This window comes from Oryctolagus cuniculus, chromosome 9 (genome assembly GCF_051225735.1).
Source record: "Oryctolagus cuniculus isolate XC-2025 breed Fujian yellow rabbit chromosome 9, ASM5122573v1, whole genome shotgun sequence".
Taxonomy (NCBI): Eukaryota; Metazoa; Chordata; class Mammalia; order Lagomorpha; family Leporidae; genus Oryctolagus; species Oryctolagus cuniculus.
This window is the reverse complement of record NC_142875.1, coordinates 135,264,497-135,280,393: the sequence shown is the minus strand read 5'-3', so window position 1 is coordinate 135,280,393 and position 15,897 is coordinate 135,264,497. Positions and strand designations below refer to the sequence as shown.

General features: G+C 49.2%; 1 protein-coding gene across 10 annotated transcripts in view; it reads right to left on the bottom strand.

Moving 5' to 3' along the window:
* TMEM117 (transmembrane protein 117) overlaps positions 1–15,897 on the bottom strand; it is a 471,225-nt gene that overhangs the window by 378,551 nt on the left and 76,777 nt on the right. For 9 of the 10 annotated variants that reach the window (XM_051850978.3, XM_089304061.1, XM_089304066.1 and 6 more), the window contains one exon: positions 10,201–10,333. The exons of the other annotated variant lie outside the window; for it this stretch is intronic. In XM_051850978.3, the coding sequence (XP_051706938.2) occupies positions 10,201–10,333 (133 nt within the window). The remainder of the gene's footprint in view (positions 1–10,200; positions 10,334–15,897) is intronic. 10 annotated transcript variants of the gene reach the window in all.

Sequence of the window (15,897 nt, the reverse complement as noted above, 5' to 3'; positions counted from 1 at the left end):
GGGGAGAGGGGCCAGCGCTAGGGCTCAGCAGGTTAAGCCTCCACTTGCATCACCAGCATCCTATATGGGCGCCAGTTCATGTCTTGGCTGCTCGTCTTCCAATCCAGCTCTCTGTTATGGCCTGGAAAAGCAGTAGAAGATGGCCCAAGCCCTTGGGCCCCTGCACCAGCATGGAAGGCCTGGAAGAAGCTTCTGACTCCTGGCTTCAGATTAGCTCAGCCCCAGCTGTTCCAGCCATTTGGGGAGTGAACCAGCAGATGGAAGATCTCTCTCTCTCTCTCTCTCTAACTCTGCCTCTCAAATAAATACATCGTAAAAAAGAAAAGAAAGAAAGAAAGGAGGGGGAGAGACACAGCCCATTCCATTGTCCTCAGGCACACTGCTCAATCTGTCGCTTTATTGCCTGCCAATGCTAAACATTTACTTTGCAAATTGCAATTATTCCTATCTTAATTCTCAGTTCCTCTCGGTGCAATTCTTAATGCGTATTAATGTGTGTTAATTAAGATTTGCACAAATTCTCCAGGACAGCCTTTATCTCTTTGTGATGAGCACGAGAAAACCTCTGCTTCTTCCCATTCTGCCCTAAGTAGTATTCAAACTTTGGAAACTCACTCCAGTCCACAGAGAAATTCTCATCAGTGAGTCAAACATGGTGACACTGGAATAAGCCTATAAACAAGTACATGCATATGGACACATGTGAGTTTATATATACTGTTATTTAAAACTGTTTTAGAACCTAAAGTCAAAAAGGGCCCAGCACATCACAAAATAATCAGTATTTATTACAGCACTTGCTAACTAGATTTCTGCAAAAAGCCCCTTAGCAATAAGGCAGAAGAATCTCAACACCAAGTTTCAGAATTCAGAAGGGGGAAGATTCCCTTTTTTCCCAAGGAGAAAATCTGACTGCTCCTGGCAAGATGGGCAGGGAAATCATGCCTTCTGCTGCCCTCCAGTGGCTCTGCCTGGGATATTCCTGTGACTTCATCCTCAAGGATGACCCATGGCTCATCCTCTGCAGGGTTTCTCCAAAGACCAGGCAGGTCTTCCTGGGACTCAAATTTTACATCACGGACGCTATAAAAATGACATCACTAGGAAATTCTGCAGAGAGATAACTTCACAAGGCATTTGAAGTGCCCGCAAACTGCATGTCCCACTCAGTCCCGTGCAGGCTCGGCTGCACCCTGGAGCACTGCACGTGCAGAGGCCTGGGGTCTCAGAGCATGCAAAGGGAACCAGAAAAGTCACCCCGGGTCACCTTCAACCCAGTCAACCCCTCCAGGTGGAAAAACAGAGCTGCAAGGCTCCATTCAGGCCTCAAGCACCCAATGCTCTGGCCTGGTGAGCAAGGACGGCCGTAGGGCAAGGTCACCAGGAGGGCTGACCCTGATGACCACATGACCAAGAGTGCAATCGAGTCTAGTGCTCTGCCCTTTTCCTTTAAGTACCTCCCCTTTTCTTCCCAAAGAAATGGCATTAAAGGAACACGGAGAAGAGCTGCTTTGACAAAACAAAGCCAGAACGCTGTGTCAGCAGCGGCCAGGGCAGTCCTCACCTTGTGAGAAGGCAGGGACACTCATCCCAGACTGTCAGCTCTTCGGGCTAAAAGTGCATTCGTGCGGGCTGACACCGTGGCGTGGTGGGCTAAGCTGCTGCCTGCAATACTGCAATGCCAGCATTCCACAGGCACTCCAGCTCAAGTCCAGGCTGCTCCACTGCCCATCCAGGTCCTTGCTAATGCACCTGGGAAAGCAGCAGGAGATGGCCAAGTGCTTGGGCCACTGCACCTACATGGGAGACCTGGAGGAAGCTCCTGGCTCCTGGTGTCAACTTGGCCTGGCCCAACACCCCTGGCCATCATGACCATTTGGGGAGTGGACCAGTGAATAGAACCGCTCGCTCGCTCTCTCTCTCTCTCTCCCTCCCTCTCTCTCTCCCTCCCTCCCTCCCTCTCGGCCTTCCAAACAAAATAAATAAACCTTTCTAAAAAAAATGAAAAAGCAAAATACATTCATGTGATGGTGGTTTTACAAAGACCCAGCTAAGGCAAAGCGGACGGAAGCTGAATCCAAGTGCGCTGCACAAGAGAACAGAGGGGTGCTGCAAGTTGTGGGTGACTCCAGGGCAAAGCAAGACCCTGAGGCAGGGAGAGGAGCCCAGCCAGGGGTGTCTGGGGGTTCCTGTGTCTAAGGAAATGGATGTGCAGAGCACAGACCACCTGTGCTCATGAGGTCCCTGGGAGAAGCCAGCCGAGTTCCCGCGGTGCCGCCCTGTGCCGTTTTCCACCCATCCTTCCTTGGCTGCCCTGTGCAGGACCGGCTCCTGTGGGGACTTCTGCATAAACTCCTCACTTCACACGAGCCCAAGGCCTGTCTCGGGTCCTAGCGTGAGGGTGCAGACTCAAGTCCTAAGCCCCTGCTTCTGAGCACCTCTTCGTGGGCCAGCCAGCCTAAGTGCCAGGGCCTTCGCTATCGTCCTGGGGCGGGGGCTGGTTGGGGGGGGGGGTCCTTACCCTTGGGCAAGCTCCCCAATGTATGTAAGGAGAGCCCATCAGGCAGCGTTGGACTGCAGAAGTTCTAAGGATCTGAGTGAAGGGGCGGCTGCAGGCTAGCTGACGTGCCATCTGCCACCTTGTACAGGGACACATAAGCAGCCCCACCCACAGCTGGCTCCTCAGCAGTGGACAAAGCTGTGTGGAATTCCCTGGTGGTGACTTAAAGACAGAAGCAGGCCCGACGAGGAGCAGGTCTTACACGCTGTGAGGTGCAGAACAGTGAGCAGACTCAAGCACCGGAGGAGGCTTCCCCTGGGATGCTAGAACGTGCAGACTCTCTGAGAGCCCTGGTCCCCTTGGTCCATGCAGCTAAGTCCCTCTTTCCCACCACACGGCCAGGCCCCCGGATGCCCCTGACACTGCGCGTTAGAGCAAACTTCAGGGGATTCTGTGCTGAGGTAAGCAGGACCTGGGCCACTGACTCCCCGGGTCTGTTCAGCTAAAATCCTGGAGGTGTTCTGGGCCAGATAAACCCACGGCTTCTGCCCTCTGCAACCAGGGACCACGGGGCCCTAGCTTAGCCAAAAACCATACCCCATCCAAAAACAGGCCCAAAAGACACACTGGGTGAAAGATACTGCTTCCTTCTCTGCATCCTGCAGCCACCGTGACTCAGTGGCCCAATGTCCCTGGAGAAATGGCTCTTGGCTAACACTGCCCCCAAGGAGTGCACACCAGAGTACTTGGCACCAGTCACTCAGTGCAAACAATCCGGACCAGCCCCGCCTCCAGCTACCTCAGATGCCAAACCAGTCGTGCCAGTGTATGTGCTCACCGTCCCCTCTGCAGCCTCAGCTCCAGCCCCCGGCCCCGTCCCCCGTCTCCCCAACCCCTACACACACAGGATGAAGCAATGCCTCAGAAAACACGGGTCTCCTGAGAACCCCAAAACACAGCTGCACCCGTTTGCTCCAAGAACCAATTTTCCTCCAGGCTTGCATCCCTACTTTGAGGCGTTTGCTGGGTCCAAGGAAGGGACATGGAGGTTGGCATTGCATCTGTTACAATGTTAATGTTTTCTTCTACACACTAAACCATGTGTCCCCTACTTTGGATTAAAACAAAGTGGAACCTTACCTCTCAGAAACAGTTCTCTCCCAACAAAATGAGGCAGAATGGTGAAGGGTCCAACAGCTACATCTGTATAACGGGGCTGGTGTTGTAGCATTGTGGGTTATGCCACCAATTGTGACGCTGGTGTCTCATACAGGAGCTGGCTTGTGTCCCAGCTGCTCCACTTCTGATCCAGCTTCCTGCCCACCTGCTTGAGACAGCAGTAGAAGAGGGCCTGTGGGGAGCAACTGGGAGCAACTCGGACTAGACTAAGTTACTGGAATTAAGACTTATTCAATGCATCTGCTTTCCCACAATATGGCGCTGAGAAGGGAAACAGCTTCTACACAGCTGCCTCCAGTTCAACCAATAAGCTGTGGGACCTGCTCCTGATTGGAGGAGAGCAGTGTACTCAGCGTGTGGGTAGCAGAGTTGGGATTGGCGGAGGAGGACTATAAAGGAGGAGAGAGACGGCATGCACCAGGAACATCTAAGGGGAACATCTAAGGGGAACACCTGTGCAGCCCCCGAGAGAGCCGGCCGGCGGTGTGCCGCTCCCCCGCGGAAGTGGGGAATGTGGCAGGGGGAACCGCCCTTCCACGGAGGTGGAAGGGACAGTAGCCAACCCGGGAAGGACCAGCAGCCAACCCGGGAAGGACCAGCAGCCAACCCGGGAAGAACCAGCAGCAAACCCGGGGAGGGCCGAGCAGACGAAAGAACAGCGCAGGGTCCTGTGTCGTTCCTGCATGAAGAGGGGGAGCGACATAATGGTGCCGTGACTCGGATAGGAAACTTAGGAGGGAAGAAACAGGAAGAAGTGGGAAATTACCGGAGAGAGAGACTAGCAAAGAGCCTAGGGAAAGCCGGATGGAAAAGGTGCCGGAAGAAGCTATCGAAAGCCTAGGCATAGACTCGGATATGGACTGTGGGAAAGAAGTTAGGATTTAAAGTGAAAGCATGAAGAAACTTAAACTCAGATACGGACTGCAGGTTGAAAGTGAAAGTGAAACCTGTAAGAAACTTAGACTTGGATACGGACTGTGGGGAGAAGCCAGGAGAAATGAGGGAGGAATATTGTTGGAAGAAAACTTAGGGAAACATACCGGGTAGAGAAAAATGTTAGGGAGGATGAAGCCGCGAGTGCAGGCCGAGGCGGAAACGTAAGCCACCTTGGAATTCTTCAAGTCACCCCGGGGAGCAAGAGGCGAAGATCTGGAACCAGAGACGTGGGCCGCCAGGTTGGAATTCGCCAGGTTAGTCCGGGGAACTTGGATTGAATGCTAGTGGCGGAGACGTAAGCTACGCTGTGTGACTCACGGAAGCCGCCACGTGCAGAGAGAGCACGGGGCGTGAATAGATAGGGAACGCAGGGCTGGCGCGAGGCTGTGGTGCAGACGTGAAGGGCGTGGAGACCGCGGAGTGTGCGCGCGAAGCCAGGCCGCGCAGAGCCGGGAGCCCGCCGGCGGGGCGAGGCGCCGGGAAGCCGCGCAGAGCCGTGAAGCTGCCGCGGGGCGAGGTGCCGAGAAGCAGCCTCGGGGCGGGCGCTGGGAAGCCGCAGGGATAAGAGAAACAGAAGTTTAGAAGTAAAATGAGAGAAATAGGAATGCTGGAAGATAGAAGTAAAATGGGAGAAATAGGAATGCCCGGACATAGAGAAATAGAGAAATAGAAAGGCCTCCCCACAACATGGCAATGAGAGAGCTTGGATTCGGTCTGCCTGATTAGTGAGGCAATGAGCACCTGCGGGCGGCTAGCAGCTTATGCGCCGCAGGTCACCGAAGACAGGCACGTTATCAACACCAATAAGCCTCCCCACAATATGGCAATGAGAAGGCTTGGATTCGGTTTGCCTGATAGGGCTTGTAAGCACCTGCAGGCAGAGCAGAGCATGCACTGCAGGGCACCGAACACAGGCACGCATCAGCGCCTAAAAACCTCCTCACAACATGGCGAAGAGAGGACCCGGATTCGGTTTGCCTGATTGATAGGACTTGTAAGAACCTGTGGGCAACTCTAGCAAGCAGAGCAGAGTGTGTGCCGCGGGGCACTGAAGACAGGCACGTATCAACGCCAAAAATAAAAAGAAAGGGGGATCTGTGGGGAGCAACTGGGAGCAACTCGGACTAGACTAAGTTACTGGAATTAAGACTTATTCTATGCATCTGCTTTCCCACAATATGGCGCTGAGAAGGGAAACAGCTTCTACACAGCTGCCTCCAGTTCAACCAATAAACTGTGGGACCTGCTCCTGATTGGAGGAGAGCAGCGTACTCAGCGTGTGGGTAGCAGAGTTGGGATTGGCGGAGGAGGACTATAAAGGAGGAGAGAGACGGCATGCACCAGGAACATCTAAGGGGAACATCTAAGGGGAACACCTGTGCAGCCCCCGAGAGAGCCGGCCGGCGGTGTGCCGCTCCCCCGCGGAAGTGGGGAATGTGGCAGGGGGAACCGCCCTTCCACGGAGGTGGAAGGGATAGTAGCCAACCCGGGAAGAACCAGCAGCAAACCCGGGGAGGGCCGAGCAGACGAAAGAACAGCGCAGGGTCCTGTGTCGTTCCTCCATGAAGAGGGGGAGCGACAAGGGCCCAAGTGCTCAGGTCTCTGTATCCACATGGGAGACCTGGATGAAGTTTCTGGGCCCTGGCTTTTGTCTGGCCCAGGCCTGACCATTGCAGCTGTGAATCAGCAGATAAAAGATTCTCTCTCTCTCTCCCCACCCCCTTCTATGTCTTTCAAATAAATAAATAAATAAACCTTAAAATAAAAAAGCAGCAGCTAAGTGATGCTGTACTTAGTCTGAGCATAAAGAGAACCAGTCTCGATTTTAGTTATGATATTACCATACATTCTAAACTACTCTTATTTCCTGGACATACCTGCTGCTTACTTCAATTTTAAAATTCAGCTTGAATGAGCAAAGGGCATACGTGGGTTTTGGTGAACGAGTACCAGCACCAGCCCTCACTCAGATCTACGCTAGCAGTGCCGTAGCCGCATCACCAGAACTCACCACCGAGCGGTCCGACGCCCCCTCTACTGGGGGTAAAAATGGAGATTCCATCAGCTGTCACCTTGGGCTGGGGCAAACCCTCTCTGGGCCTCCATTTCTTCATCTGGAAGATGGAGATAGAAGCACCCATGGCCCAGGTTCGCTGTGAGACTTCCCCGAGATTCTTCATGACAGCTGCTAGGACTCATTAAGATTTTTTTATCATCTATTGACTGACTTGTGGGGTACAGGGATTATTTATTATTGTGTTTAATTGATAGCTTTTTGATCTGCTTTCTTCCTCAGAATAAACATTTCTGGCTAACAGACTACATTCACAACATAAAAACAAGTAGAATTAAGACAGGTCAGCTCCTGAGTAGAGGGTATTTCTCATAGATGACAGAACTCACTATCTCCAGTTTTTAAACATGCCCTTTTCTCACAGTCCCTGTATTTCCCAGAGAGACACCTGCTTGTGTCGGACAATTCCCACCACCACCACATCTCCAGGACAGGCGCTGAGGTGTGTGCTCCATCACGCGGCTCAGAGTCTGCACCCCAACATGGAAAAACAGACTCCACATGAGTGTCGTCACGCCAAGTCCACGGAATAACTGCAGGCACAGCATTTTAGCAACTTTCTAAAGCCTGAACATTCGGTCTAACACCACATCCCTGAACGGACCACTTGTTAGCCTGGGCTGAGGCAGAAAACCTTGGGCAGTCTCGGCTTTACCTCTGCAGTTCATGCCTTCAGTGCTGGGAGAAACTGTCTTCCTCCTGCACTGAGTGGTGGTGGCCAAAGGCTCGACGAACATCCACACGGCTGCAGCTGATGCGGCTGCACGACGACCCTGCCCGGCCCTCGCTCAGGAGGCAGCAACACTGCCTGGATTTCCAGAAGAGACAGCAAACCTCCCTCAGTCACGACTTTGGCACACAGCAAGCATCTAAGGTAGTTTGCCATGATCACTAGGATAATTTTCTTTTTGCTCAAAGAAATCTTTTATTTAAGGAACACAAACTTCATGCATTCCATAAGTACAACTCTGGAATACAGCCATTCTTCCCACCCACACTCCCACCCCTCTTCCTCCTCCCTCTCCTATTCCCAGCCTTATTTTTTACTAGGATCTAAGTCTTCTTTTTTTCAACTTTTATTTAATAAATATAAATTTCCAAAGTACAACTTTGCATTATAGCAGCTTTTCCCCCCATAACCTCCCTCCCACCTGCAACCATCCCATCTCCCACTCCCTCTCCCAACCCATTCTTCATCAAGATTCATTTTCAATTATCTTTATATACAGAAGATCAACTCAGTATATACTAAGTAAAGATTTCAACAGACTGCACCCACACAGACACACAAAATATAGAGTACTGTTTGAGTAGTTTTACTGTTAATTTGCATAGTATAACACATTAAGGACAGAGGTCCTACATGGGAAGCAGGTGCACAGTGACTCCCATTGTTGATTTAACAACTGACACTCTTATTTATGACATCAGTAATCACCCGAGGCGCTTGTCATGAGCTGCCAAGGCTATGGAAGCCTCTTGAATTCACCGACTCCGATCTTATTTGGACAAGGCCATATTCAAAGTGGAATTTCACTCCTCCCTTCAGAGAAAGGAACCTCCTTCTTTGATGGCCTGTTCTTTCTGCTGGGACCTCACTCACAGAGATCTTTCATTTAGATTGATTGATTTTTTTTTTTTTTTTTTTTGCCAGAGTGTCTTGGCTTTCCATGCCTGAGAAACACTCATGGGCTTTTTAGCCAGATCCGAATGCCTGAAAGGCTGATTCTGAGGCCAGAGTGCTGTCTAGGGCATTTGTCATTCTATGAGTCTGCTGCATATCCTGCTTCCCATGTAGGATCATTCTCTCCTTTTTAATTCTATCAATTATTATTTGCAGACACTGGTCTTATGTAATTCCTTTGACATTTAATCCTATCTTTTTGATCAATTATGAACTTAAACTGATTACTTCAACAAGTAAGATGGCATTGGTACATGCCACCTTGATGGGATTGAATTGGAATCCCCTGGCACGTTTCTAGCTCTACCATTAGGGGTAAGTCCAAGTGAACATGTGCTGAACTGAACATCTCCTCCCTCTCTTATTCCCACTCTTATATTTATCAGGGATCACTTTTCAGTCAATTTAAAATGCCTAAGAATAATTATGTGTTAATTACAGAGTTCAACCAATGATATTAAGTAGAAAAAGAAAATACTAAAAGGAATAAAATAGTAAGTTGTTCCTCGACAGTCAGGACAAGGGCTGATCAAGTCATTGTTTCTCATAGTGTCCCTTTCACTTCAACAGGTTTCCTTTTATGTGCTCAGTTACTTGTCACCGATCAGGGATAACATATGATATTTGTCCCTTTGGGACTGGCTTATTTCACTCAGCATGATGTGTTCCAGATTCCTCCATTTTGTTGCAAATGAATGGATTTCATTTTTTTTACTGCTGCATAGTATTCTATAGAGTACATATCCCATAATTTCTTTATCCAGTCTACTGTTGATGGGCATTTAGGTTGATTCCATGTCTTAGCTATTGTGAATTGAGCTGCAATAAACATTAAGGGGCAGACAGCTCTTTTATTTGCCAATTTAATTTCCTTTGGGTAAATTCCAAGGAGTGGGATGGCTGGGTCATATGGTAGGGTTATATTCAGGTTTCTAAGGAATCTCCAAACTGACTTCCATAGTGCCTTTACCAGTTTGCATTCTCACCAGCAGTGGATTAGTGTCCTTTTTCCCCATATCCTCGCCAACATTTGTTGTTCGTTGATTTCTGTATGTGAGCCATTCTAACTGGGGTGAGGTGAAACCTCATTGTGGTTTTGATTTGCATTTCCTTGATGGCTAGTGATGCTAGGATCTAATTCTTAATGCTGTAGGCTGAGCCATGCTCCTTAAATTCTACCCTTAGAACTTACTGAGAGCACACCAAGAGATAATCGTATGAATGAACAATCCTCATATTTGGTTATAAGGACGAAAGAACTGGAGAGAATAAAAGAATCCCACAGCCTACCTGGGAGCACACACGCATGCCATGGAGATGTGTTAACCAGGGATCACAACCCTAGAATTAATACAGCATGGGATACTTTTTAAATGATCCATCTATAACAAAATTCTCGGTTGGTCGAGAGAGAAAGCCAGTGTGTAATCTGTAATCGGATGCTTTGCCTGAGTCTAGCCTTGCAGAGCACAGACTGCAGTCCTGGAGCCACCCTCACCTTGCTGGAACACTAATACCCATCAGGCGACTGTAAGCGTCAATAAGATCGCATACTCTCCTACTCCCGGGCACTACAATGAAGTGCCACCTGCCCACCAGTCACTCCACAGGAAAGTCCTAAAGAATAAAGAATGACATTTACCCATTGCTGTAAAATGCTGTGTGCTCCCTAGGACAAAGAACCTCAAAGGTGCTATGTAGGGAAGCACAGACAGCCCTCCTTGGGCTAGAACGTCCTGAGCAGGTTTGCACGACTGAAGGGAGAAATCCTGCACCCCTTCCGCAGCTCAAACCTAACAGCAGCGGCGGAAGGGGGTGGCCACCTACCCCATGCTTCCATCCATCAGAAGAATCGTGTTGTAGATGTGGGAAAAAATGAAGAGGAAGAGGATCGTGCTGAAGAACATCGTCATCCACGACCCGTGGTCCTCCCGGAACATCTTCAGCCGCAGCAGCTGACCTGGGACAGGAGCGAGATCAGAAATCAGCGTGCGTCCTGACTCAAGACACAGGCACCTCTGCCTCCTCTCAGCGACCCCCAGCCGTGCGGGGGCCCTGGAGTGGCTGCCGCAGGACTGCCTGATGGGCTCGGCCGCCACAGCCCCTCCCGTCAGCTGTCTGTGAGTAACAAGTATGAAGGACTTCCAAAAGCACCCATCCACGTGTTTCATCCTGGAGCAGACAGGGCTAACGTGAGGATCTCACATACAGAGACGGCTCAACCCGCTGGCACGGAAAGACCAATTACAACACTACCCGCTCCCTGCTGTTTTTTATCTCATGAACATGCATTGGGTTCACACTGAAACTGTTCAAGGAAAATGGTAAAAAGGTGGCGTAAATCCCACGTCACTTCCTTGGGCTTGCACAGCCCCATTCCCAGTGTTGCCAGATGATCAAGGCCGGGCCAAGCTCCCTTACGAGATCTGTTTAAGGAAAACTAGAAGGGAGAAAAACAGGGCGTCTGCTCTGCCACACGCCCCCAGCCCAGAGCATGCACAGGCTCCAGTGCACAGGGCAGGAGGCAGGGTGCTCCGTGTGGCTGCTGGCCAAACAGTCTTCCCCTGATGCCTCAAGTTCTTTACAAAGACAAGTGCTAACACCAGGGTGTAAAAAATATAGTAAGATGAACACTAAGGCAAGCAGGACTAAAGTCCGAGTTAGACCAGAGAAACACTTTGATTTATGGTGAAGAAGAGAAATGAAGAGACACCAAATGACAAGCAAGATGAAAACACTGGGAGTCAGAAGAGAATGCAGGATACCCTGGCTCCTCACTGGATATTTGTCTATTATGCTCATTGACATACCTGGAAAGTTGTATCTAAAAAAATATTAATTAAAATAAAGTAATTAAAACATGGTAGACCTGGAGGGGACCTGTGACTGGGACAGGGATTAAGATGTCACTTGATGCCCCTATATCATGTACTGGAATGCCTCATCGAGTCACGGCTCCTCTTCTTCACATTTCAGCTTCCTATTAATGCATACCCTACAAGGCAGCAGGTTAATGCTTGAGTAATTGGGTCCCTGCAACCCACATGGGAGACACAGGCTGCGTTCCTGTCTCCTGGCCTCAGCATGGCTCAGCCCTGGTTGTTGTGGGTATTTCAGGACTGAACCAGCACACTGAATATCAATATCTGTATCTTTCTTTTTCTCTGCCTTTCAACAAAATAAAAATAAATAAGCCTCTTTTTAAGAAACAAAGTAGGGGCTGGCGCTGTGGCGTAGCAGGTAAAGCTGCCATCTGCAGTGCCAGCATCCCATATGAGTGCCAGTTCAGGTCCTGGCTGATCCACTTCCAATCCAGCTCTCTGCTATGGCCTGGGAAAGCAGTGGAAGATGGCTCAAGTCCTTGGGCCCCTGCACCCACGTGGGAAACCTAGAAGAAGCTCCTGGCTCCTGGCTTTGGAACAGCACAGCTCTGGCTGTTGCAGCCAACTGGGGAGTGAATCAGTGGATGGAAGGCCTCTCTTTTTCTCTGTCTCTCCTTCTTTTAAATAAATAAATAAATCTTTCAAAAAGGAAACAATGTAGACCTTAAATCTTACAATAAATTTTTCTCACTAAATATTTCCTCTTTTCGATGCTAGGTCAAAATTATGAAAGACAGGGCTAGGAAAGCTATCTCCTACAGCTCACTAAGCATAGGAACAAATAATGTTTTACTATTTAACTCCTAAGTTTCATCATATCTCATTTTTATAAAAATGGCACTTCAGATTTGATTTGGAAGCCAGGTTCACAGAGACATTATCCTAGCTAAATTCTGGGTGGGAGATCTGTTGCATCACCTGGAGAGAAGCTGAGGTGAGCCCAGGTCAGAGAGCACGGTTGTGCAACTGCAGGAGGAAGGGAGAGCCGGTGCTGAAGCCGTGACACCGGCCCCTCGCTGCCGACAAACCGACTCAGTAAGTACGGAAAGCCGGTCTTCTAAGCCTCCACACAACACAGTGACTAAAGCAAACAGATGCTGGGCAAGGAATGTCTGAGATTAAGAAACACAGCCCTGGGCATCTTGAAGCAACCCGTAAAGAATACCAGGTTGAGCAGGTGTCCAGTGTGGGCCTACTGCCTACATGCAGGCTCGGTGCTGGGCGCTGGGAGCCCGGTGCCGGCTGCCAGTGACTGAGCTGGCAGCACACCAGGGAGGGCTCCAGGTCAGTCCTGATACTGGGGGAGTCGCTGGGAAGGTGACCTCATCTCAGGGGCTCTTTGTTCGGGTTCCCCCTGTTGTCGCTACTTGCAGCTTCAAACCAAGATCCATTTGTTGAATTAGCCAGCTGATAATGAAAAACCACAAGGACTGGCAATCAGAGTTCCTTTATGGTTGAAACGTGAATTCTCTCTTCACATTTAAACATATGCACAGGTTCAAAAAAAAAACCCACTAACGGATGCACTTCAAGAGTCAAATAATACTGCCTGTGATTTAAGAGCGCGTTGCAAATAAAACAGTGTGGCTTAACTGTCCACAGGCTGACAGAACACAAAGCCAGCAAAAAGGGAAATGTGACAGCGCCTAGAATGCTGTCATTACTCAACCCATTGTCTGGAACCAGTTTCAGCCGCTGGAGTCACAAGAACAAAACGACAGGTTAACAGGACTCGAAATTGACATGAAGAGCCAATAAAAGGGCTGCAGTGTATCAACACCTCTCTCTCTCCTTCTCCTCCCCCCTTCCCCTGGGCTAACGAGGACAAGACAGGGACTGAGGCTGTCTCTCTACTTCCTTCCCCATTCTTTTCCCTTCCTGGCACACTCTATCCCCAGCCATGCTCATGTGCGTGTGCGTGTGCAGGTGTGTCTCATCTTTTAAATAAACTCTGTATCGGTGGGCACCACTAAAAAGAAAAAAAAACTATAAGACCATAACTGGTGTGACCCAAGTGGTGAGTCAAATCACACTATATAAATTCCCATCCAGGGTCAGTATTGCAGCACAGTGGGTAAAGCCACCACCTGCAGCTTTAGCATCCCATATGGACCGGTTTGAGTCCTGGCTGCACCACTTCCAATCCAGCTCTCTTAATGGCCTGAGAAAGCAGCAGAAGATGGCCCAAGTGTTTGGGCCCCTGCACCCACATAGAAGGCCTGGATGAAGCTCCTGTCTCCTGCCTATGGCTCGGCTCAGCCCTGACCATTGTGGCCATGTGGGAAGTGAACAGAGGATGGAAGAGCTCTCTCTGTCTCTCCCTCTCTAACTCTAGCTCTCAAATAAATCAATATATCTTTTTTTTAGATTTAAAAATTAAGATTTATTATTTATTTATTTGAAAGACAGAATGACAAAGAATTTTTTCCATCCACTACTTCACTCCCAAAATGGCTGCAACAGCCAGGGATGGGCCAAGACAAAGAGCCTTGCACTCCATCTGGGTCTCACAGGAAGATGGCAGGACTCCAAGGACTTCCACTGCTTTCCCAGGCGCAAGAGCAGGAAGCTGACTGGGAAGCAGAGCTACAGACTGAGACCTGTGCTCCGACAAGGGATGCTGGCGTCCTGGGCAGAGGCTTAACCTCTGTGCCACATTACTGGCCCCAGTGAAAGTGTTTTGACAGTGCATTTTCCATGGGCCTTGTATATGGTTAAAACTACTTCTGTTTTTTCTTTCTTTTTTTAACTTTTATTTAGTAAATATAAATTTCCAAAGTACAGTTTATGGATTACAATGGCTTCCCCCCCATAACTTCCCTCCCACTCGCACCCCTCCCATCTCCCGCTCCCTCTCCCATTCCATTCACACCAAGATTCATTTTCAATTATCTTTATATACAGAAGATTGATTTAGTATATATTAAGTAAAGATTTCATCACTTTGCACCCACACAGAAACACAAAGTGTAAAATACTGTTTGAGTACTAGTTATAGCATTACTTCACATTGGACAACATATTAAGTACAGAGATCCCACATGAGGAGTAAGTACACAGTGACTCCTGTTGTTGACTTAACAATTTGACACTCTTGTTTATGACGTCAGTAATCTCCCTAGGCTCTAGTCATGAGTTGCCAAGGCTATGGAAGCCTCTTGAGTTCACTGACTTCGATCTTATTCAGACAAGGTCATAGTCAAAGCGGATGTTCTCTCCTCCCTTCAGAGAAAGGTACTCCTTCTTTGATGGCCCCATTCTTTCTACTGGGATCTCACTCACAGAGATCTTTCATTTAGGGTTTTTTTGTTTTGTTTTGTTTTTTGGTTTTTGGTTTTGTTTTGTTTTGTTTTGTTTTGTTTTGTTTTGTTTTTGCCAGAGTGTCTTGGCTTCCCATGCCTAAAATACTCTCATGGGCTCTTCAGCCAGATCTGAATGCCTTAAGGGCTGATTCTGAGGCCAGAGTGCTGTTTAGGGCATCTGCCATTCTATGAGTCTGCTGTGCATCCTGCTTCCCATGTTGGATCGTTCTCTCCCTTTTTGATTCTATCAGTTAGTATTAGCAGACACTAGTCTTGTTTGTGTGATCCCTTTGACTCTTAGGCCTATCAGTGTGATCAATTGTGAACTGAATTTTTTTTATTTGAGATGTAGAGCTACAGGGAGAGGGAGAGGCAGAGAGAAAGGTCTTCCATCTGCTGGTTCACCCCTCAAATGACCATAATAATGTCGCTCCCCGTCTTCGTGGAGGAACGACACAGGACCCTGCGCTGTTCTTTTGTCTGCTCGGCCCTCCCTGGGTTTGCTGCTGGTTCTTCCACCTCCGTGGAAGGGTGGCTCCCCCTGCCACTTTCCCCACTTCCGCGGGGGAGCGGCACACCGCCGGCCGGCTCTCTCGGGGGCTGCTCAGGTGTTCCTTCAGATAGATGTTCCCTGGTGCATGTTGTCTCTCTCCTCCTTTATAGTCCTCTTCCACCAATCCCAACTCTGTTACCCACACACTGAGTACACTGCTCTCCTGCAATCAGGAGCAGGTCCTGCTGTTTATTGGTTGAACTGGAGGCAGCTGTGTAGAAGCTGTTTCCTCCTCTCCCAGCGCCATATTGTGGGAGAGCAGATGCATAGAATAAGTCTTAATTCCAGTAACTTAGTCTAGTCCGAGTTGCTCCCAGTTGCTCCCCACAAATAACTGGAGCTGAGCCAGTCAGAAGACAGGAGCCAGGAGCTTCTTCTAGGTCTCCCACATGGGTGCAGGGGCCCAAGCACTTGAGCCATCTTCTGCTGCTTTCCCAGGCCATTAGCCAAGAGCTGGATCAGAAGTGGAGCAGCCAGGACCTGAACTAGTGCCCATGTTGCATGCCAAGGCTACAGGCAGAGGCTTAGCCAACTATATCACAGCACCAGCCTCCATCAATACATCTTTTAAAAAAAAGTTGCCATCTACTGCTTAAGTGTTAACTCAATGAGTGACCTATCAAATTGCTAGAAAGAACCACACTCAGACCCACCAGTTGGTTGCTCTGGCAAATGACTTTGCCCATACTTTCTAACTAAACCACAAACCTTGGAGCTCTCTGAGGCCATCACATGGAAATCAGGTTCCTGGGGCATTCATAGGTTACCACTGCTGTTCCGACCTAAG